We start from the raw sequence: 22,391 nt of genomic DNA on the forward strand, positions 1-22,391 counted from the left end.
AGTAGCAAAATTTATATGAAAATTCAGGCATATACGAAACCAAATCTTAAAAAGTTCTAAGATAAAAAAATATATATAATTTTAAAATATTTTCACCTGTTTTGGCACCATTCTTAAGTCTGTTGCACTTGGAGTTCGAGGCAAATTCCCTAAAGGCTGTGGTAATTGTGGATGTGGAGGGGTTTGTTGCTGTCCTGAAGATGACTCTGCACTTCGTGGGGCAACATCTGAACTACTACCAACTCTCTTAGGGCGCACATTATTTTTTATGCCTTCTAAGAGTCGAACTAATAAAATATTACAAGGTAGTTCCTCAATTTTTGCATCTACTAAAATTCTGCATTCTGGGCATCGCAGCTCTTTGTGCGAATTCAGAATCTCATGGAGACATCGCTTGCAAAAAGTATGTTGACACGGTAGCACTTTACTATTGCAGTCCAGTTGTTCCAGGCACACGGAGCATTCAAGAAGATCATTAAGAAATGCTTCATCCATTGTGAAGCATTTAACACTTTTATCACATTTTTCAGTATCTTTACCAAGTTCAACCATGGTACAAGAGTTAGTATTCATCCTAAAGAAGAAAATAAAACTACATATAAATCAATAATACAGTTCCAAGAGGCACAAACACTTTTCCATTCATATTTAAAATTTTTATAATACAGTAAGACCCCGCTTAACGCTGTTTCGTTTAGCGCTGTTTCGGTTTAGCGCTCTTTTATTTCAACCCGGGGATTCTCCGAAATTGTGCGCAGCGCTAGGTTTCCAAATAACATATCCGAAACAGTGTAGTTGTGTTTCTTGCTTGGTGGATGCATTTTTATCATTTGAAACATTTACTGACATTATTGTAAGTTTAAATTTGTATAATACTATAACGATTAATACAGTGACAAATATTATGATCTTTAGTTTTTATCATGGGTGATAATAAAAAACAAGAAAAGAAAGCAACCAGAAAAAGCATTTCACTGGAAACTCAAATGCAAGTGATTAGAAGATCAGATTCTGGTGAACGTCAATCTCAAATTAATGCTGCATTGATTTTGGCAACTTCAACAATAAGGACAATTCTTAAGAATAAAGAAAAAATACTGTCATCGGCAACTGCAACTATGTCAAGCACTGCAACTAGAATTATCCGTTCTAGAAATAACACAGAGGAAATGGAAAAACGACTGTCTATATGGATTGACGATGAAATTGAACGCAATATGCCATTAAGCCAATCTATCATAATGCCTTCTTAACAAAAAGGCAGAAAATTGGAAACCCAGAATAGACTGAATGATCTGACTGAGAATTTTATTTGTTTTTAAAAGTATATGCGTTTATATTGTTTTTATTTTTGTAAGAAATAAATATTTGATTTTATTTTTATTAAAAAAAACATTATTAAATTTAATGCCTAACCATTTTTTATCCATCTTCCCATAACCCCATTATTTACATGTTAAGATAGCCTCGCTTAGCGCTGTTTCGCATTACGCTCTACTTCGATGGAACGTATCCCCCGCGTTAAGCGGGGTCTTACTGTAATAGCAACCACAACAAAAGGAATATGAAACAATTTATACTCATAAAAATATATTACCATTACATATATGTAAGTTATTATTTTCTTACAACTGCATAACAAACAAATTAGTATAACACAGAAATTACAACAATTTACAAATAAAAAATACACTATAATAATTTGTAAAGACATCATAAAGTAACTGATGCTAATTATACACACAGATCTCAATTCAAATGGAAAGGTTCAATGCAATTTAAAAGCCAAACAACATTGTCTTCTATTTTCTATAGCACAGTTCTTGATGATATTTCATTTTGAATCCTTTAGATTCTTACCATAGCTATTCAAAAGTAGAAATTTCTTCTTCAAAATCTCTTTTTAAACTACATGAGAAAAAAAAAGCCTCTTAATTACACAGCATTATATGCGTCTGGTTTCTTAAGAACAACATTCAATTATTTTTTGCCAAGCACTTTTATATTTTAACTTACCCACAAGCCAGTTTATAGAAATTCCTTACCGATTCATAAGATATAAAGCTGTATATCAATGATGAAAATTTTGAGGAAGTTTATGACCTCATTTAGAGTTAACATATATAACTTACACACAGTCACTTATTTTACTCACAAGCAGTCACTCAACTCTAATGCAAATAAGTACAGAAAAGAATATTTCTAGATAAAAGCAGTTTTATACAACCTAGTTCTTATAAGCTGAAAATATGGAGCCAGCAAATACTGTTCTGCGGTTATAAGTGATGTGCAGCAAAGTTTAATTGCAGCAAAGAATTCCAAAAAGGGAGAAGAAGCAGTGCAGTGGTCTTGCCTTTTTGACTAATAGTGAAAAAGCAAGTGTGAACGTGAATGGACATTGCGTTACAAAATTATTCATTACTGTTGCAAGTAGCAAAATATGAAATAAAACAAAGAAATATGTATCATTTGAATTCTGAAATGTTTATCAACATAAAAGAACACATGCACCAACATGTGTTTGCAGAATCCATTGATCTAGCAATAAATGATCAAATCAGTGGTGATGCATATTTGTATCAAATCAATACAGAAGATGAATCATGGTACTGCCATTCTGACATGGAAATGAAGCCCATGAGCTAACAACGAAAACATTTTACATAATTATTACTCAAGAAATCATGGACTGCCCCACAGCATTAAAATGGTTTTATTAATCACTTTTATTTGATCATTATGGGCCTAATTGGTTAGGGTCCCCTTGTAATATCGCAAAGTTGTTTCATTTATCGCCAAGCTGTTGTTTTGTTTATCGCCAAGTTGTTGTTTCATTTATGGTAACCTGAGTAGTTGAATGTAATGTTATGGAAACCCTATTAAGACGTAAGCATCTGCATTATTCCGGGAAATTTTGAGTCATGGGATGTTTTGTAATGGCTTTTGTGGTGTGTGTTTGTGGTAAGGAAGTACACAGCTTGTTTCATTGTTTAGGCGGTAGAATGGCTGAATGTAGTAAGATTAATTTGAAGTTTCAGTATAATTTGGAACGAAAGGGGAAAAGTGCATGATTTGACTGGTGTGTAAATGAAGGTTTACTTAGCAGCCATATTCCGGACAGTCCGGAATACGTAGGATATTTTTTACTCTAATTTTTGTGAATTTATGTGGCGGCGCCAATATACGGATTCTAGTTTAGATAATTTTAGGAAGTTTTTGGATGCTGTTAAGGAATTTTGTGTGCCACAGAGGTAAGTGGATATTTGCTTTGTGTAATGCTTAAATGCATAACAGGTTTTTCTTTTTTAATGTTATTTTATTGTTTGGTCTAAAATATAGTTTATTGAGATTATGTATTTTTTGTTTGCCTCTACTGTAGAATTGGGTGCTCCTTTGACCTTTTTAAGTGAAAATATATCGATGTGTATATGGACAAACCCAAGGGAGTGTACGAAGCCCAGTTTGTGCAATTCTCTGATGTTTTTTTAAGTGAAAATAGATCAATGTGTACATGGATAAAGTCAAGGGAGTGTGCAATGCTATTTTTGTGCAATTCTGGATTTTTTTTAAGTGAAAATAGGTCAATGTGTACATGGATACTGAGTTTGTGCATTTTCTAATCTTGTTACACTGGCTTTGTGTAGGGACGATTTTTGGCGCAAAAATTGCTGCTACACAAGCCAAAATAACAAGTCAAAAACTTGCATAAATTCGGTATCCGTGTACTGCCAAAAATCGCTATGTTTCTCCAAGGGGTACCCTAAAATATACTTCTACCGCCTAATCTTATCAACAGGTAGCTAAATCATCACAGAATGCTTGTTGCTATTGCAAAACACTGAAAAGTTTGAGGAAAAAGATTTAGCATAATCAATTTGAAATGCGGTCTTGTATCATTTTTGTGCACGGCTATACAGAACCACATTAGTAATGTTATTTCATATATAACAAGGGTGGACAAACTTCAAGATGATAGAAGATGCATGGTAGATTTCATGAACATTCCAGAGTCACAAGTCCAAATTTATATCATTTTCCAAAATAATAAAGCAAATTTTGAATACTAAAAAACTTTTGAAGTAAATTTATGAGAATTTCGCAATTTATATGCGAATAATATAGTTGCATAAAAATATGAATAAAAAATATCATATCTCCTGCTTTGTGTTCCAAAAATTTAATTCCAAGAAAATATAAATTTGTAACTCTTGTACTGTGCAACTGGACATTCTTTCTTCAGGTAGAAAAATTAAATATTTTCTTCCAATTTCCTTTATTCCCATCTGTTTATAATTATTATTGTTTGATTTTAGTAAAAGTAAACTGGAATCAGAAGCATATGCACTGGTTTACAACTACTAAACAAATTGAGTGAACTATGAATCATCATTAAAAAAAAAAAGTTCTAGTGCTTTTATTTTTTATTATCATTTTTTAAACTCATAAGCAACCTTTTCGAAAGAATAAATTAAAATAATACAGGTCAACGTGCATTACAGAGTAATTGTTATTCGAGAAAGAAACATTATTTAAAAATAAGTTAAAATTTTTTTAGGTTTTTACATAAAAATTAATTTTTTTACCCACACAGTTAATATGAGGATCAACATACTGAGAACAAATTTAACTTTAAGTAACTGAGTTAATTAAGTAGGCAAGAAATAGATTATAAATTACACTTTCTTTATCTGATGATGATACAATTGAATCGTCAAATCTCGAGAATCTCCAGAGAGATTTTAAATTCCAAACATCGGATTTTAGAACTTTCTTCATCACTCGAATCTTTTGAATCCTAAACTAAGAAATCGTTAAACATTTTATCCCCAAACTTGACCAGTTTTGGAGTGACTAGTTTTACTGATACCCAGTATTGAAGAATCCATTAAAAAAAGAATATGATTACAATTCCAATGGTATCTGAATCAACACTATCACTCAAGATGGCCCACAGTGCTACACAATTTCAGTGTGGCATCCAATGAAATTTGCCAGAATTTTTAAGTAAGCAGCACGCTGCAAGCAATTAAAATTTCTCGAAACCGTGTCTTGAATCATTCCAATAACTCTGGATACAGATAACCTATTGCTAATAAATCTAGCAGTTCATGCTGGTTGATATAAACGCTTCGTTGAGCACATATTTCAACTGTCTACCAATCGAACTTTTAGCCATAACTATAGAATTTTGAGTTATTTTTCAAATACAAGGTAAATCAAAACTAATGGTACAGAAAGAAAACATACCCGTGACTACTACAATGAATTTATTTCACAAATGCAGACACATCATGAATGTAGAACTCTCCATATTTCTATAGACATGTACAGATGTTCAATATGAAGGCCGACATCTACTCGGCACGGCAGACATTTACTCGACAGTTTTGTTCGGGAACACTTGCCAAACAGGTATATGGATCCACTTTATTCTGTTACCTATTGGACACATAAAGGCTGTCAAATGGCTTACCGCCGAATCTTATACTTTTAAGTAAAATAACTCTGTAGAAAATTTTAAGTAAACATTTCCTTAGTTTATTGTAACCTAAAGTTTACACAACCCATGTACAGAAAATAACTCTGAAATGAAGTTTGAAATGGAGTCTGCAGACATATGAGGATACTTTAGAAAATAAAAGATAACTTGAAATAAACTTTTAGAGGGCTGAATTCCAGCAAAATTTTACATTATTGAGTGAAATTTGTGATGATAAGGTAGTGGAACACGGTACAACTTTCCGTTGGTTACTGGACATCTGTGAAATAGTATCAGAAATATGTAATGATTGAAAATTAGGATTGAGCCATGATTGAAAATTAGGTAGACAAAAATTATCAACAGATGAAGTGTAATGCTGGCATTAGAGCTGGAGCAACCAATGCAGCTGCATTCAGTGGCAGTACTAAGAGGTAAAAAAATTAAGAAATACCAAGCAGCAAAACGCCTAGCATCCACTCTCACCTAGAGGGTGGTGGTGTATTTAATTATGGCAAAGCATACTAGGGCTAGCTGCCTAAGGGAAGGGATGCCTTCGTGGAGGACTTTCTAAGGGAAACTGGCTCATATACACGTTACACATAGGGAAAACCACGAAAACACCCATGCAGCCAGCCCGTTCGCGGGATTCGAACCTCGGACTGAACTACTAGTGTTCAGCGACTTTACCGCTCGGCCGCTAGTGGGCCCTCAACTAGAGGGATATTTGTATCAAACTAGAAAGAAACGAGGTCATCAAATAATATATGATAAAATATCACAAGTTAAAACTATTTCACCAGCATCAGTATGTCGTATTTTGACAGAAACTTTGGAGAAGAGGGACATTTGTGTTCAGATGATCCCTCATTGCTTGATGCAATGTTATTGGCATGAAGATTTGATGATGAAATTGAAAGAGTTCTATCTTGAATAATATCAACTGATAAAAAGTGAACTAAAAAGTTTTATTAGAACTGAAATTGCTATCAATCCAGTGATTTCCCACTCGACCCTAAATATTTTCAGCATGCACAATCATTGGTAAAATAAATTATGATTTGTATGTAGAATTACCAAGGAATTCTTATGAAAGAGATTTCCAGGGAAAAAGTGTTCATTGCGGCATATTACTGTACAGGGTTGTGAAAACTATGAAGGAATTGCATAAAATTTACTTGAACTGACTATGGTTAGGGACTTAATTCTGAAGGACACCTGCAGAAAGTTGAAACAAATCTCCTAACCAATTACGAGAGACAGTCTTCATCTCCCCAAAAATAAAGTTTTCATTTAAAATTCTTCCCCAAACTGAAACACCGGACTGCAAGCTGAAAGAGATTTCTTCAGTAGTTATTCAAGCTACTCAAGGATTGAACAAAAGTAGTACAAAACAATGAATAGTAAATCTTCCAAGTGGATCACAAATGTTGTGAATAGTGAGATCACACAGAAGGAATGTAGACAGAAATAGCCCAAAATAAAATTAACTTGAGAGAAAAAATAGAACAGAGCATTACTTTTTAGATCAACCTCATATTTGTATATTTTATGCTATTGTAATGACTATCATCTGCTGAAAACGTAATTGCCAAAAAATGAAATTATTTACAGTTTTATTTGTTACTCTGAGGATAAGCCTGGATAGACAGTTGGAAATTGATCAAATTATTACATACATAACAAAAGAAATTAAATTAGTGATTAATAAACACATTGTTGTACGGTTTCAGTTTTGAATTCCATTTATATTTTAAAAATTAAACTATTATTTATCAAAAACAAGTCGCATTTCAGAGGGCAAAAGGCCACAAGTAGCTCCCGAGCCCCAGGTTATGTGATGGATAGTCACATAAGCCACAGTTTGGGCATGCCTGACATATAATATTATTAACGCGTTCAGGACCAGCATCACGTATACGCAACGATTCCACTCCTACCAGCCCAGAGTCCCATATACGAGACGTAATGATTCTGCTCATACGAGCCCAGTGTCGCATATACGTGACATTAAAACGGAACGATTTATTTTAATTTTTAAAAGCCAGTAAATGGAACTAAGTACAGTCAAAAGTCTTTAATCCGGACTCGTCGGGACTTCGGCGATTCCAGATTATAGATCATCAGTTTAAATCTGGTAGGATGGCATGCAGAAATTATAAAACTAAAAATATGAAACCGTAATTTATAAAATAATGAGAAATTATCATCTAAAGGGTATCAAAATTTACAAAAATAAAAATTAATATTTATTTGTTTACTTTATTAAACATTTCTTTCAACGCGCACGTGCGTAAAGCATACATTACGCATAGCCGAAATTAGAAAATTGCAACCAGAAAACTATTTGATTTGTATTCGTGATATTTATAATGATGAGGAATTTGATTTAAATCATATCAAAGATGGAGTACATCGAGATGAAATACTACATTTAGTAAGGAATTAGAAGCCGAATAAAATAAAAACATCTGCCCTGACGATAACGATAGTGCTGACAGATCAACTACCAATTCATTGCGCGCCGTAAACATTACAACATTATTAGGGGAAAGACTTTCTCGACACGCTCGCATTTCTCAGGAAAGAGCCAGCATTTTTGTTTTTCTTACTCGATTTAATAGGTCATTATATATATTGACACAGGCATTATATTTTGGTATATAATGTATTTACTTTACATATAATGTATATATTGACGTGATCAGTAAAGGATATCTCGACAGTGAGAGTCTTTCCTTGATTACTTTCCGGTCATCGTGCACGCTGTTTTCGATTTAGAAAAACAGGAAGTTTTCTGATATAAACCTGATTTCACACAAGGGTTGAGGATGAAATATTTCTGAGTGTCTTTTAAAGAAGTTTTGGGACATGTGTTGGGGTTGCATTCAGTTTCATTCGGCTAGCCATGGCTAAGAGACCTTACTTAAGAACTTAAAAATTTGTCCAAAATCACCAGACACTCCACCTTTCCATCTAACTGGAAGACAGTTTCCGAAAATTTACGTTGACGGAAAAGGTAATAAAGGTAGAAGATGTGTTGTGTGCGCTAAAACCAAGGAAAAGCCAAAGCAAACAACGTATTTTGAGTGCAAAATATGCAATGTAGGACTGTGTGTCGATCCTTGTTTTGAGTTATTTCACACACAGCAGAATTTTTAAATTGCAATTTAATCACCCACAGTAATTCTTGTTTAGTTTTTTTTTTAAATTTCATATTTGTAACTTTTTTTTATGTTCATAGTATTTATTTGTGTGTGTATAGTTATGATTTTAGTATTTTGTTTGTTTAATTTATTTCTATTAATGTGATATTCTTTATATTAATTCGTATTAAAAACAAGTACATTAAATACACAACTTCAAAAATTGAAGTCATAATATCAAAATGCTGATTTTATACGACTTTCTTTTTGTAAAATTAGGCTTAACTGCTGAAAACGTGCGGGCTGGTGGCGATGATCCATTTCAGCAGGTTCAGTCCCATGACTGGGCTTCATTCTCTCGGCACTGGTCCTTAAGGGGTTAATGAAACATATTTAATGACTGCTCATAAACAACTAGAACTATAAAGATTAAAGAATGACTTGATGTTATTCATTAAAATTTAAGGTTGATCTTTACATTATGGTAACTTGGCGATAATTTGGCAACCAACTCTCCTACAGCAACCCTCTATTTTTTTTCCCCGCCGCCATTTTGTCTTCACGAAGTAAAGACATGTTTCTTTTCTTTTTATCTACTGAACACTTCTTCCAAAAATCTAGTTGCCGAATTACACTTATGCTAGAAATTTTATCAAACAAAACTGCTTAATCATGACAAATATTCACTGCAAAATTGGGAAAAAGTGCACAATACCATACTCCTTACGCGTTTTTCAAAATAACACATACACATAAACCATGTACACGGCGACTCATTTTTACTTAAAAAAACATCCCAGAATTGCACAAAAATGGCATTGCGCACACTCTTCACTATATCCATGTACACTGCTTTTTTCTCATAAATTAGAAAAATTTCACGAAAATACATGACAATTTTCTCAATCTTTAAACCCGGTAAAAAGAACATATATGAAATTACCTGATCGCGGAAAAGTATTTACCATTTACAAATATGAACATTTCCACATATAAAATAAATAAAATATCCAAAAACTTTTACCTCTAAATCATCTATTACATTATACACGTCACCAACGAATTCATACCGCAAGCATTACAAATACTTAGTATCAAATATTTAAATTATTTCCATGCACGTTTATTTCAACTTAAACGTATACCAAATTCCTACAAACATAAAATTCACAAAATAACTATCATTTCATTAAAATATAATTAAATTCAAAAACACTACTTAAAATATAAATGAGCACATACATTAAATTAATAAAAATTACCTTACAATCCTAATTACTTTAAAATAAATCATTGCTAATAACAATTTTCCCAATAATACCAAATTCCTTTCCACCTTACATTTAGAACAATGCATAAAAATAATATCCTCAAATAATTAAAAATACTAACTTCCCTAATCTTCTTCAGAATCTTGATTACGTGGTGGATACACTTTTCTAATTCATTCAATAAAATTATTGAAAGATTTTTTCTGCGAATTTTTCCTCCATACTTCCTCCGCTAAATAAAAAGCAAACTTCTCTTTATCACAATGCCTAAATACCCATTTCGAATTTACTTTAGTTAGGGCCATGAGATCCAAAAATTAAACAACACTGTTTCACACAACACAGAATAAAGCTAAATACAAAATTTCCACATTTTTTCCCGATTAAAGAACCGTAATTCGTCCATTAATATCACATGAATATCCCATGATCTCTCATTTCCCTCACGCAAAATAATGCGTAATTGGAACTGAGTACTGCTCACATTATTACCAAAGTCCCAGGTAGTAACCTTTATCGTCTCCAAAATATCGCCAAACTACCAGTTACCATATTGTAAAGATAACCAAATTCTGAAATAAAAATTTCAGCTGAAATTGTCTGAAATAAAAAGCAATTATGATCTAAAGAGTATCAAAATTTACTAAGAAAAGCTTAATATTTATTTGTTTACTTTATTAAACATTTCTTTCGATGTAAGTTGTTTACTGTTCAAGTCCCGTCATTGCTGTGTTGAGAATACCGACTAACTTGCAATAGAAATTTTTTCGTTTTCAATAACCTCTCTGTCACTTTCTTCACAATTGGAAGTGTGCATGGGTAAACGCTTTATGCGCATGCGTGCATTAAAAGCACATGCGTATGTTTGTGGCTTTGAGGTCCAGATTATAGATCATTACGGATAATGGACGTCCGGATTACAGACTTTGTACTGTATACAAAATATATTAAGGTTTATAATTTTTTTCTCCCCAAAATAAAAATATTTGTGATAAAAAATTCTGCAACAATCTGAAACAAATTTAGTATTATTAAAGGAGGTCCTACTAATCCTTCCAATTTGAAGGCGGCCTTGAAATTACTCAATATTTGTACACAATACATTGCATCTGCATATACGAAATATAAAACCATTAAAAAAATTAAGTTTTTAATTAACAAATCTATATTTACTAATTCTTCTCAATTTCAATCTAATTCTATACACAGTTCAGTTCAGTACACTAAAGAACAGAACTATTGAATTTTGTACATAAAACATATCATTGGTGTCATATGCTTCGCATATAAAAAAATTCCAATTTACAACAGTAATTGTTTTATTCTTGACATATATATGCAGATTTTATAGTATTTAAGGTATTATCTTACCACCCATGAAACTGTCGCTGAGCAGCATAATTTACAGCTGATTATGGATAAGAGTGGCATAATATTTGCACTTTTGTTTGATGCATCACCGAGTCTCGAAAAGCCAGGTTTTGTTTTCATGAATAAAGACATAAATTAACTGTTATGGCTATATTTTTCCCTTCCATTTTGAGAAACATTAATTCGAGGGGTATCAAATCATATTTGTGACTGTGCTGCTGTTTATTTACTAAGCAAATTAACATCTGTGGAATGGAAAAATGGATAATTGGATACTGCCAACACAGTAATACAATAGAATATTCACCTGCAGAAAATTCAAATTCATAGCGATCTAAATGCATCTTTTGGTAAAATCAGAGGAGCCAACTAAATAATAGAAAATGTAAAAGTCTTTTGACGAAGAGCACAAATAAAGTGGGTCGAATACTTTGTTATAAAAACTGTAGCTATAAGTGAGGCTCGAAATTCCACAAGAACAATTGACATAATTTTGTCAGAATCTCTATTGTCTTTCATAATCGATAGGATAATATGCAAATACTGATTTTATCAAATAGTTCTCAAAGAAGTGAATTCTAAATAACTGGATATTTTGAATTATACATTTTTTAAAAGGAATTTCAAGAAAAATATATTCATTTTGCAGAAGGCTTTTAGCTTATTAAATAGATGAAATATATTAGTTAAAATCTCCAAACACAGTATGCACGAAATGGAGGTGGTTTCAATAATTCAATTATTTTTATGCTACATCCAGTTCTCATCGAAGTTCAACTTTTAACATCCATGACTTTCTATGATCAAACTGAAAAATTTTCTGCATTAATCATAATGAAGAGATTATCAAATTATATATGAACTCAAATAACTTTAATTATTTACTACAAAATACATTGAAACAATTAAAAATGTTAATTATGGAAATGTAATTTATCTTTAAGGAAATTAAATAAATTTACATCTAAAAAATTTAAAAAAGATAGCACTGTTAAAAAGAAATATCAAATCAATAAAAAAAAACTATTCATTCCACTAAAGAAATTTGGTATTTCAAAATAAAATTAGGCTTTCAAAAATTACACTGGGTTAAAAAAAAAAAGTATTTACTAATGCAGTTATTTTTTTAAATGTTCAACCATACAATATGGTGAATGTGATTCTAAATTACATTATTTTACCCTTATGCCCAGGGATGCTTGAAAATTACAATTTTAAACAAAAGGGTGAAGAATAGCTTACAAACAGGTGGAGAAAAAGTTAAGAAGTGATAAAATTCTATTAGATATGAAACAGATTAAATGCTTTCTGTAAGAAAACTAAAACATTACCAAAACTCATCTGTTTTCTTTTTAAGAAAAGCAATTTTTGTTTAAAGTTACAATTTAAAACAAAGTTTTAATTACTGGACAGGATTGATCTGTACATCATTTCTACTTCCTTAACTTTCTATACACAGTTCTAATGTTTCACTTCATATTTTCCCAAACTTTTCAGGTGAGTGCTAACTCTGTATATTTGGGTGAAGAACTGAAATTTATGAATAATAGATAATATATACATATAAAAATATAATCTGAATTAAAAAAAAGGAAAGAAAATAAATGACTATATTGCATGTTCATTAGAAATTAATCAAAATTTTATACATATGATATCCCAAAATATCAAAAGTTAAATGTATAACCCCAAATGTAATTGTGTACTACTGTAATACCAAAAGTTAAATTTATGATCTTTTGAAATACTTATTTACTAAACACAAAATTTCTTATTTTCACGCAATTATATATGCTCAAAGCACTCATTCATGCCTGATCACTCATTTTATTTCATCATTCTAAAGTATGAATATATAAAAGCATAATTAGTCAATATACAATCCTTGAGTTCTTAGATTACAATTAGAAAACATTAGCCTAAGTCATGCTGAAATCATCTAAGAGAATTTGATCCAAGATGAGTAAAGATTCCAGCATACTTTATATACAGTAAATTAAATACACATTATATCTTAATAAACGAAGCAAATTCTTTTATCTGTAAAATATTTAAAAAAGTATTCTTCCTAGACAGTTTGGACAGTCTGATACTTAAATATCTTCTTCGCATTAATAAATTTTCTGATATCTATGTAATGATAAAAAAAATGCAGCACATTTAACTATAAAAATTAAACTACTTCGCTAGCATAAATACTTACAGAACGTCTTTCCATTTGTGAATTATTATAAATGTACATGCGATTTAAGTAGATATAAATGGGGAAATATAAAGAGGATCTCAAATATATAAAATAGATATGCTATAAAAAATAAATAAATAGAAGAAACATATACATAGACTAGTTTGGTTTACACGCAAAATGAATTTTCTGTAGGGAAAACATTGAAAGCGTTGTACAGAACGTAAACATTGCGAGCACGATCACACTTTGTTAAATATCTACTCATTTTATGCAGTTATTTAGGAGAAATTACAGATACGACTCAAGAAGTCAGATATGACTATCAAAAATTGACCTGAGATTCAAAAACATAAAAGAAAAAAAAAAAAAGACTTAATGTTTTATTCTTAAATGGATAATACTAAAACACAATTCAGTATCTTATAAACAGGTCATTTAAATCATAAGAATCAAAGCAAACAGTTATACAAGTAATTATAAGCATACCCGCATAATATCAGCGTTAAATAAATGCTTCAATTTTCTGATGTCCATAACTTGATGGTGTGAACAAAGCATTTTTCACATGCATTAAAAGTCTAAATTCAGATCTGTTCAAAAAGGAAACTCTATATTTGAAATTTAATTATGAAGCAAATACACTTTTGCTCCTTCGAAGAGAAATTTATTACGTTCCAAAGTATAATATACACCTATTTAAAACATTCTTGAGATATTAACATTCTGTTAATAAGATATGACCAATATTTTACTTCTGCATTACACAGATGATCAGAATGTAAATTCAGACACAAACGACACCATCTTAAACTCTCGTCATCAAGTTACCGTAATCATTAATAGTAATAATTAAAAAAAAAAACAAGAATTTAAATCAGTTTCATGTTATTCCATAATAATTTCAAGTATATCAAAAGGACTATAATGATTACTTATTAAAAGTTAAATTTCATCAAATTTAAAAATAAACACCGAAATATCTGCATTAAAATAGCTGAGGTCCAGAGTAAGTTTACTTATGGAGGCAATGTTAGGGCTGAGCGAAGTAGGTGTTTTTATTTATTTTGCATTGTTTGGTAATATTTTGAAATATTTTAGCAGGTTATTTATACAGAAATATGTAATGAATATCAATAAAAGCATACTATTCATTTTTTTAATAATTATAATAGATTATACTAAAGCATATTATTAAGAATTTGCTCCATACTCGAATCGAATTAAAAAAAATCATACTAGTTACTGTTTACTATTTCCGAAAGCATACCATTCTGTAAATACACTTTTTTTTTTTTTAAGTATAGAAAACCTTAATTTTAATTCTTTATAATTTTAATTTATTGTTTTTTCAAATTAAGATCTGTATTAGAGTTCGTAAATAAAATGCCGATTATTAAAATTTCGTTTCGAATAACTTTTTTGAAGGATAAGTATTTACGCAATATTGTAAGGACTTTTATTAAATAAACTTCTAGGTGATGTTTTGTAGGAAATCGATTCTAGTTCCGTCTTTAATTATGTTACATTTTATATGTTCTTTAATTTGTCTTTATTGCAGGTATTGGGAAGTTTAAATAAGAGTCAAAGTAAATTGGTAGTATTGCATAATGTGAATTACCTGTTTTTAGCTAATTCATTCCGAAATCATAATTGAATGGTAAATTTTACACAAAATTCATTGTAGTCTTCCCAATAGATGACAATTATCAACAATCCAAAACTTATCAAAGTATTTTAACTGAAGTATATCAGAGATATTATTGCTTTGAATTATTAAATTTGAAATTAAAAATACCAGATTATGTAACACGGATTAATGTGAAGCATAAGAAAATTATCTAGTTATGTATAAAACATCTGTCAAGTCCAAATGAACTTAATATTTAGGTGTAATTAGTTACCTACATATCTTGTAATTTTGACTGTAGTTATCATAGTATGTTAAATCTGAGCTGCAGTTGGATTTTAAAATCGTAAAAAAAAAAAATGCATCCTCAATTTTAAGTTTCAGTAAGGTTTAAAAGTTGAAAAAAATAGTTTAAAATGACTGGTACCTTCGGTTGATATTTGGATTATGGTAACTTGGCGATTTTTTGGCGAAAATTTGTCGACCAACTCTGCTACAGCAACCCTCTATTTTTTTTTTGCCGCCATTTTGTCTTCACGAAGTAAAGACATGTTTCTTTTCTTTTTATTTACTGAACACTTTTTCCAACAATCTACTAGCTGAATTACACTTATGCTAGAAATTTGATGTAACAAAACTGCTTAATCATGACAAATATGAACTGCAAAATTGGAAAAAAGTGCACAATCGCAAACTCCTTGCGCGTTTTTCAGAATAGCACATACACATAAACCATTTACACGTCGACTTATCTTTACTTAAAAAAAATCCCAGAATTGCACAAAAATGGCATTGCACACACTCTTAACTTTATCCATCTACACTGCTATTTTCTCATAAATTACAAAAATTTGCACGAAAATGCAAAAAAATTCTGTGAATCTTTAAACTCGGTAAAAAGCACATATATGAAATTACCTGATCAGGAAAAAGTATATACCTTTTCCAAGGATGAACATTTTCACGTATAAAATAAATAAAATATGCAAAAAATTTTACCTCTAAATTATCTATTATATTATAAACGTCACCAACGAATTCATACTGCAAACATGGTTACAAATGGTTACAAATACTTAGTGTCAAATATTTAAATTATTTCCATACATGTTTACTTCAACTTAAACGTATACCAAATTCCTACAAACATAAAATTCACAAAATAACTATCATTTAATTAAAATATGACTAAACCATGTACACGTCGACTTATTTTTACTTAAAAAAAATATCCCAGAATTGCACAAAAATGGCATTGCGCACACTCTTCACTATATCCATGTACACTGCTTTTTTCTCATAAATTAGAAAAATTTCACGAAAATGCATGAAAATACTCAACGTATACTACTCAAACGTATTCCAAAATACTACAAATATATAACTCACAAAATCACGATCATTAAATTAAAATATAATTAAATTAAAAAACACTACTTAAAATATAAATAAGCACATACATTAAATTAATAAAAATTAGATTACAATCCTAATTACTTTTAACTAAATCATTGCTAATAACAATTTTCCAATAATATCATATTAATTTATTTACTCCTTACATTTAGAACAATGCGTAAAAATAATATCCTCAAATGATTAAAAATACTAACTTACCTAATCTTCATTACGTGGCACACACACTTCCACTATTTCACACAACACACAATGAAGCTTAATACAAAATAATATAATATAGTACTACAGTTTTCCAAATTCCCCCCCCCTTTTCCGATTAAAGCACTGTAATTCGTCCATTAATGTCACATGACATATCTCATGATCTCTTATTTCCCTCACACAAAATAATGCGTAATCGGAACTGAGTACTTCTCACATTATTACCAAAGTCCTAGGTAGTATCGCCTCCAAAATGTCGCCAAACTACCAGTTACCATATTCGAAAGATCAGCCGGACTTTCTGGTTATTTACATCTATCTATATGAAAAGTCAACTTACTGGCAACTGGTGAAAAATACTCGTTTGGCTATCTTTACGGCTCATAGGTACTGTTCTCACAAATGATTATAAGAAGCATTATATGAAGAACAAGAAATTTTGTACAAAAACAAAATTCTGTGGTACTGAAATTGCATTTTTGAGGCAGTTGGAATAACATTAAAATACCAATCATATAAATCAACATGTACTTAAATACATGTTTACATGTGTGTGTAAGAATTAGGTTCTTATGTACTATGACCTTGGCAACATTTGCCGATAAAAATCTTCATTGGCGTTTTTTTGTTTATGTTTCTAAATTCTTTTAAAAATAAAAGCCCTAATTATAATGGAACAAAAACTTAAAAACCAAAAATCCCAAATAAATATATATATATATACATAAACTATATTATAAATATGAGTTAAAAAATTAGAATTAAATTACTTAAAACTTGTTAAAAGAAAACGTTGAAATAAATGGTGAGGAAAGTGGTGGGAAATAGCTTTCAAAATAGCATCAAAAAGCGTTTCCTGTTTTTTCTGTAAAATAAATTCAGCTAAATAGGTATCGAAATGATGGCGGCTTGTCCCACGTTGTTGCTTGTTCCTCCATTTTGCAGAATTAATACTGAATATACTGAGGAAATTAGTGCCAAAATTTTATATTATCTGTTTTCTCATATTTTAAAAATATACAATCTCACTTGGCAGGGAGTCATATACAAGCATAACAAATCTTGTGTAAATATTGTGAACCTTTCTTTATGGTTGCTCTGTATTTTTAAAAAACCAGCTATTTTTAATGTGTTTAAGTTTTTAAATAATAGTACATTTTAGTTTTAATTATAGCTGCCCAACTAGTATAGCGGTTAGCGTCGCTGACTGCTGTGCCGAAGGGCCCAGGTTCGAATCCTATGTTAGGGTTAATTTATATAACCTACAAGGGTTGCCAGTTGTGAAATATCTAGTTGGTCGTCATAGTATGCAAGTACCAATAATTATTTAATAGTAGAGTTATGGAAGATCTCCTTTTAACTGGAAGCAAAATTAAATTGTACGCATATTTTCCTGTTGAAAAAAAAATTGTGTTAGGTATGATTCAAATTAGGAAAGTATGTGTAATCTTAACAAGCCTAAATGCTGTTTCAATTAAAAGGGGAAAATGAAACAAATGTTACTTGAAAGGATTTTTTTACCTTGATAAGTTTATAATACACTTGTTTATTTATTTTTAAAGTTGATGATTTTTGCTTGGGACAGTGACATATGGAGCTCTGTAAAAAAAAAAAAAAAAAATTGTAGTAAGAAACGCAGAGGTTTTCAGTGTCTCTAATAAAGCTGTCTCTTGTTTCTTCATTTGGATCGATCTCCATTGCGAACTGAGGCAATTCTTGTATCATTTTTAACAATTTATTAATCTTCTAAGGAACTTTATTGGTTTCATTATTTCTGCTTTCACTGTCTGCTTATCTTAAAAGATCATTCAGTTCTTTATTTATACTAATTTTTTTATCATCGTTTTCGATTAATTCATTGACTTCTCCTTCTTCCATATCTGAAAATTATTTGCTTTCGCAGTTTGTATGATTTCTTTAGCTTTATTTTAGAGTAGAAATCTTTTTAAATTTTTGCTAACTTCAGGCCAAACTTGATGCCAAGAACCATTTAATGTTGATAAACAAGCATTGAACCATATATGAATCAAATTCCAACATTGGACAAACTAAATGGGAAAAAAATAAGATAATGCATGAAAAAGTAATTTTGTGTACTAATTTTTTAAAAATTGTTTTTATTTACTGAATTAAAATTTAGTTTTTTTTTTTTTTTTTTTTTTTTTTTTTTTTTGAAATTTTAAAAATCTGTAGTGAAGCTGGATTTATTGAAGTTAGGCTAGGTGAGGTATTGTTGTATACCAAACGTAAAGAAGTTTTCAGTCAACAATTTACTGCCTTGAGTATAGGAATTTATGAATTATCTAAGAATATTTAATCTTTAAATAAAAATTCTGGTACTTGTCTCGCTACTCTTCTGTCTTTGGGGCCAAGTTTAGAAATGTATTTATGTATATGCGTATCTATGTACATATATATACATACACATCTTTATGTATACATGTTCATGTACGTACTTATATACACATTAACATGAATGTATAATTCCATTCATGCATACATACATGCATTTCTGAATCCAGTCCTGATAAACAGAAGAGTACTCATCATGGACTGGGAGCTTCACAGGGCAGCAAGATACTTTTGATGACAGCTGCTGTCATGTTTTCTTTTTCCTTTTAAATTTTTACTGCCTAGCTTTTACTTACAGTATGGTTTCAAAGCAGTCAGAATGTTACTATTAAATATATTATATATTTTTCATTCACTATTCATTAAATGAAAAGGATAGATGAAAAATAAATGTGTAGTTATGGGAAATACAGGGCTGATTATTTAAAATAACATACTGAAAGTTAAGGATATAAATACAGACAGACAGGTATTTGTGAGCAAGTTATTGCAACTTTTGATATCTACCAAAGCTTTGCTTCTGGAATATGACACAAAAACCAAATTTTGTTTCCTATGTGTAATGATATATGAGCCAGTTTCATTTTGAAAGTTTTCCACAAAAGCATGCTTTCCCTTTATGCAGGTAGCTGTCGCATATTTTGCTGTCTGTCTGAAACAAAACAAGTGCAAATTAAGACAGATAAGGAAGATAAGCCTGTTATTATTTATTTAGAGTTTAAAATATTTTCTTTTTTAGTATTTTAATTTGTTTGTAATAAAATAATATATGACTGTGTCTCTTTATTTTCATACAGATAGTACAGTAAACCTATACCAGAAACTGCATAAGATAGAAACCTGTTTAGCATGAAAGAAACAGTGGAAACCAACTTATGAAGTCAGTTGTTCCATCCTGTGGTAAAATTGCTTTTCAAAATAAAGACTTGGGAGCAAAGCTAACTTAAGCATACTTTGAAAATTGAAGTGATCCATTTATTTCTGTTTCTTCATGTATTTCATAGTTTCTGTTTTCCATGTATTTATTTGGATATTTATTATCTGTTTTATTCACTTCAGAATAAATTTATGTCCAATCCAGGTAAATTTTTTCTGTTACATTTTAATTATTCCTTTCTTATATCCTTTTTAAATAAAAAAATTTAAGGTAGACAGTTACTTTTTGTCTGATTGATTTTTGTTCAAATGATTTCTAGTATCTGAAGCTTTTCAGCAAAAATATTTTTATGAAATGCAGTATTGTTTGGTAGAAGCATACTTCTTATCATTTCCCTTTGCTTTAAGGTTAGTTTTTCTCCTAAGTGTTGGCATGTAATTGTAGAAATATTGTAAACATTTTTTATTTTGTATGCTTCCTAGAATACGCATAGTAATATTATAGTAGAAAGTGCAATTAAATTTGCTTTCTTTCTCAGGTAGCACATTTCTCTAAATGCCATGATTCATAAAAGAAAAATTATTGCTTTCTGCATGTGAATATTCAAGCAAATGAGAGTATGAGTTGGATGTTTAAAAGAGACAGTCCTCTGCGGTCTAGTCTGCGGAGGAAATATTCATTTACATTGCCTCCGAAGTTACCAGAGGGTGCTTGTTTGGAGGTGTTTAGAACACACTGGCAGCAGGCATATGTCATTATGGAAAAGAATGGGTAAAGTTTAATTTCATTTACTCTTTTGTACATGTAAATCCTGTAACATAAGTTTTGATTAATTTTTTACAGTATTTATTATTTTAAATATATTCATTGAATGTTTAGTAATTAGTCATTGTAAAAAGAATTTCATAACGTATTTTCTTTTTTAAATGTTTTCTATGCATAATTAAACATTGCACTGAAGAAAATGATCTGCTCAAATTCTTAAAGACATAACGGTGGAACCTCGAGATACGAGTTTAATTCGTTCCAGCGTTGAGCTCGTACAGCGAATTTCTTGTATCTAGAAACAAATTTCTCCATTGAAAATAATGGAAATCCAATTAATCTGCTCTGCACCCCAAAAATATCAACATAAAAGCAATTTTTTCTAATAAATAACACTGGAAAATAATATAACAGTAGTTTACCTTTATGGTAGCTTCCAACACCAAATCACCTTTTAAATGCTTCTCGCTAATCCACACTAACAACAACTTCTTAACATCTTCTAGGAGTTTTGGTTGGTGCTTGGAAATGATTATAACTCCTTTGGCCACATCAAGTTTCATAATTTCTGCTCCAGAATAGTGTAGATCGTTGAAAGTCTTTTGTCAGTTCCACCACATTTACACCACGCTTATGTTTATCTATGATTTCTTTCTTAATTTCAACAGCCATGCCTTCTGTCTTTTTCTTTGCAGCGCTGAAGCAACAATCTCCTTAGGAGGCATCGTGAAATAATTATTTTTACGTTAAATGTAAAAAACAAATAACTCAGAAATGCACAAACATGTAGATCAAAGAACGCTGAGTGATCTGATGAGGGGATTCCCCAAGTTGAGCTGAATCAGGAAATGTGCCATACATACCAACAGCCTGTCTTATTGCTTGTTACTCAAGTCAGTGCTCGTATTTAGAGATGAATTTCTCGTATATAGAGGTACTCGTATCTTGAGGTTCCACTGTATTTTTACTTGAAAAATCAGAAAAATGGGTCAGAAGTATAATTTAAATTTCAGAGCATGGTTATAATTATTGATAATATTGTCATAATTATTAATTAATAATGGGCTTGATAGTTATTATCCGTATGAGGATTCATTTACATGTATTTGATCATTTTTCAGTTATAAAGTACTTAAGCACATCTCTCCTTACAAAATATAGGCCCACCAGCGACCGAGCGGTAAAGTTGCTGAACATTGGTAGTTCGGTCCGAGGTTCGAATCCCGCGAACGGGCTGGCTGCATGGGTGTTTTCGTGGTTTTCCCCATGTGTAACGTGTATACGAGCCAGTTTCCCTTAGAAAGTCCTCCACGAAGGCATCCCTCTTCTTAGGCAGATAGCCCCAGTGAGCTTTGCCATAATTAAATATAACACATCACCACACCACCTTACAAAATATATGGTTTGCCGTATAATGCAAAGGTTATTTTGAAAGTTTGATCATTATTAGGAGTTTGATCTGTGAACTTTCAGAACAGCCCTCACATTTGTTTTATTGGACAGCAATTGTTTACTTTTTTCATTTGTTTTCAAACCTATATTCAGTGTTTAAAAGTTATTTTTAAGGTGTAAGAAATTTTATTCCATAAAAAATTTTAATTTTAAAATTGCAGAACTTAGATTAATTTGCTTGTACTTTTCCTTTATGCAAATATCATGCTTTTTGACTTGTATGAAAGAGAAGCCAAACAGATG

The 22,391-nt window shown here is 30.6% G+C and overlaps 2 protein-coding genes across 9 annotated transcripts in view; one reads left to right on the forward strand and one right to left on the reverse strand.

The window, feature by feature from the left end:
• POSH (SH3 domain containing ring finger posh) overlaps window positions 1-14,283 on the reverse strand; it is a 134,785-nt gene extending 120,502 nt beyond the window's left edge. The window contains exons 1-2 of one of the 3 annotated variants that reach the window (XM_085823402.1): window positions 13,942-14,283; window positions 97-574 (exon numbers count right to left, since the gene is read on the reverse strand). In XM_085823402.1, the coding sequence (XP_085679528.1) occupies window positions 97-573 (477 nt within the window). In that variant the 5' untranslated portion in view covers window position 574; window positions 13,942-14,283. The remainder of the gene's footprint in view (window positions 1-96; window positions 575-13,941) is intronic. The other 2 variants (XM_085823401.1, XM_085823404.1) reach the window with 2 other exon arrangements.
• Window positions 14,284-14,459: 176 nt separating this feature from the next.
• LOC118196702 (FHF complex subunit HOOK-interacting protein 1B-like) overlaps window positions 14,460-22,391 on the forward strand; it is a 113,350-nt gene continuing 105,418 nt past the window's right edge. For 5 of the 6 annotated variants that reach the window (XM_035368156.2, XM_035368157.2, XM_085823398.1 and 2 more), the window contains exons 1-3: window positions 14,460-14,500; window positions 19,852-19,954; window positions 20,470-20,702. In XM_035368156.2, the coding sequence (XP_035224047.1) occupies window positions 20,551-20,702 (152 nt within the window). In that variant the 5' untranslated portion in view covers window positions 14,460-14,500; window positions 19,852-19,954; window positions 20,470-20,550. The remainder of the gene's footprint in view (window positions 14,501-19,851; window positions 19,955-20,469; window positions 20,703-22,391) is intronic. The other variant, XM_085823397.1, reaches the window with a different exon arrangement.

Source organism: Stegodyphus dumicola, chromosome 9 (genome assembly GCF_044657685.1).
Source record: "Stegodyphus dumicola isolate Sdum_Otavi_A_Nest chromosome 9, ASM4465768v1".
In the NCBI taxonomy this organism is placed as follows: domain Eukaryota; kingdom Metazoa; phylum Arthropoda; class Arachnida; order Araneae; family Eresidae; genus Stegodyphus; species Stegodyphus dumicola.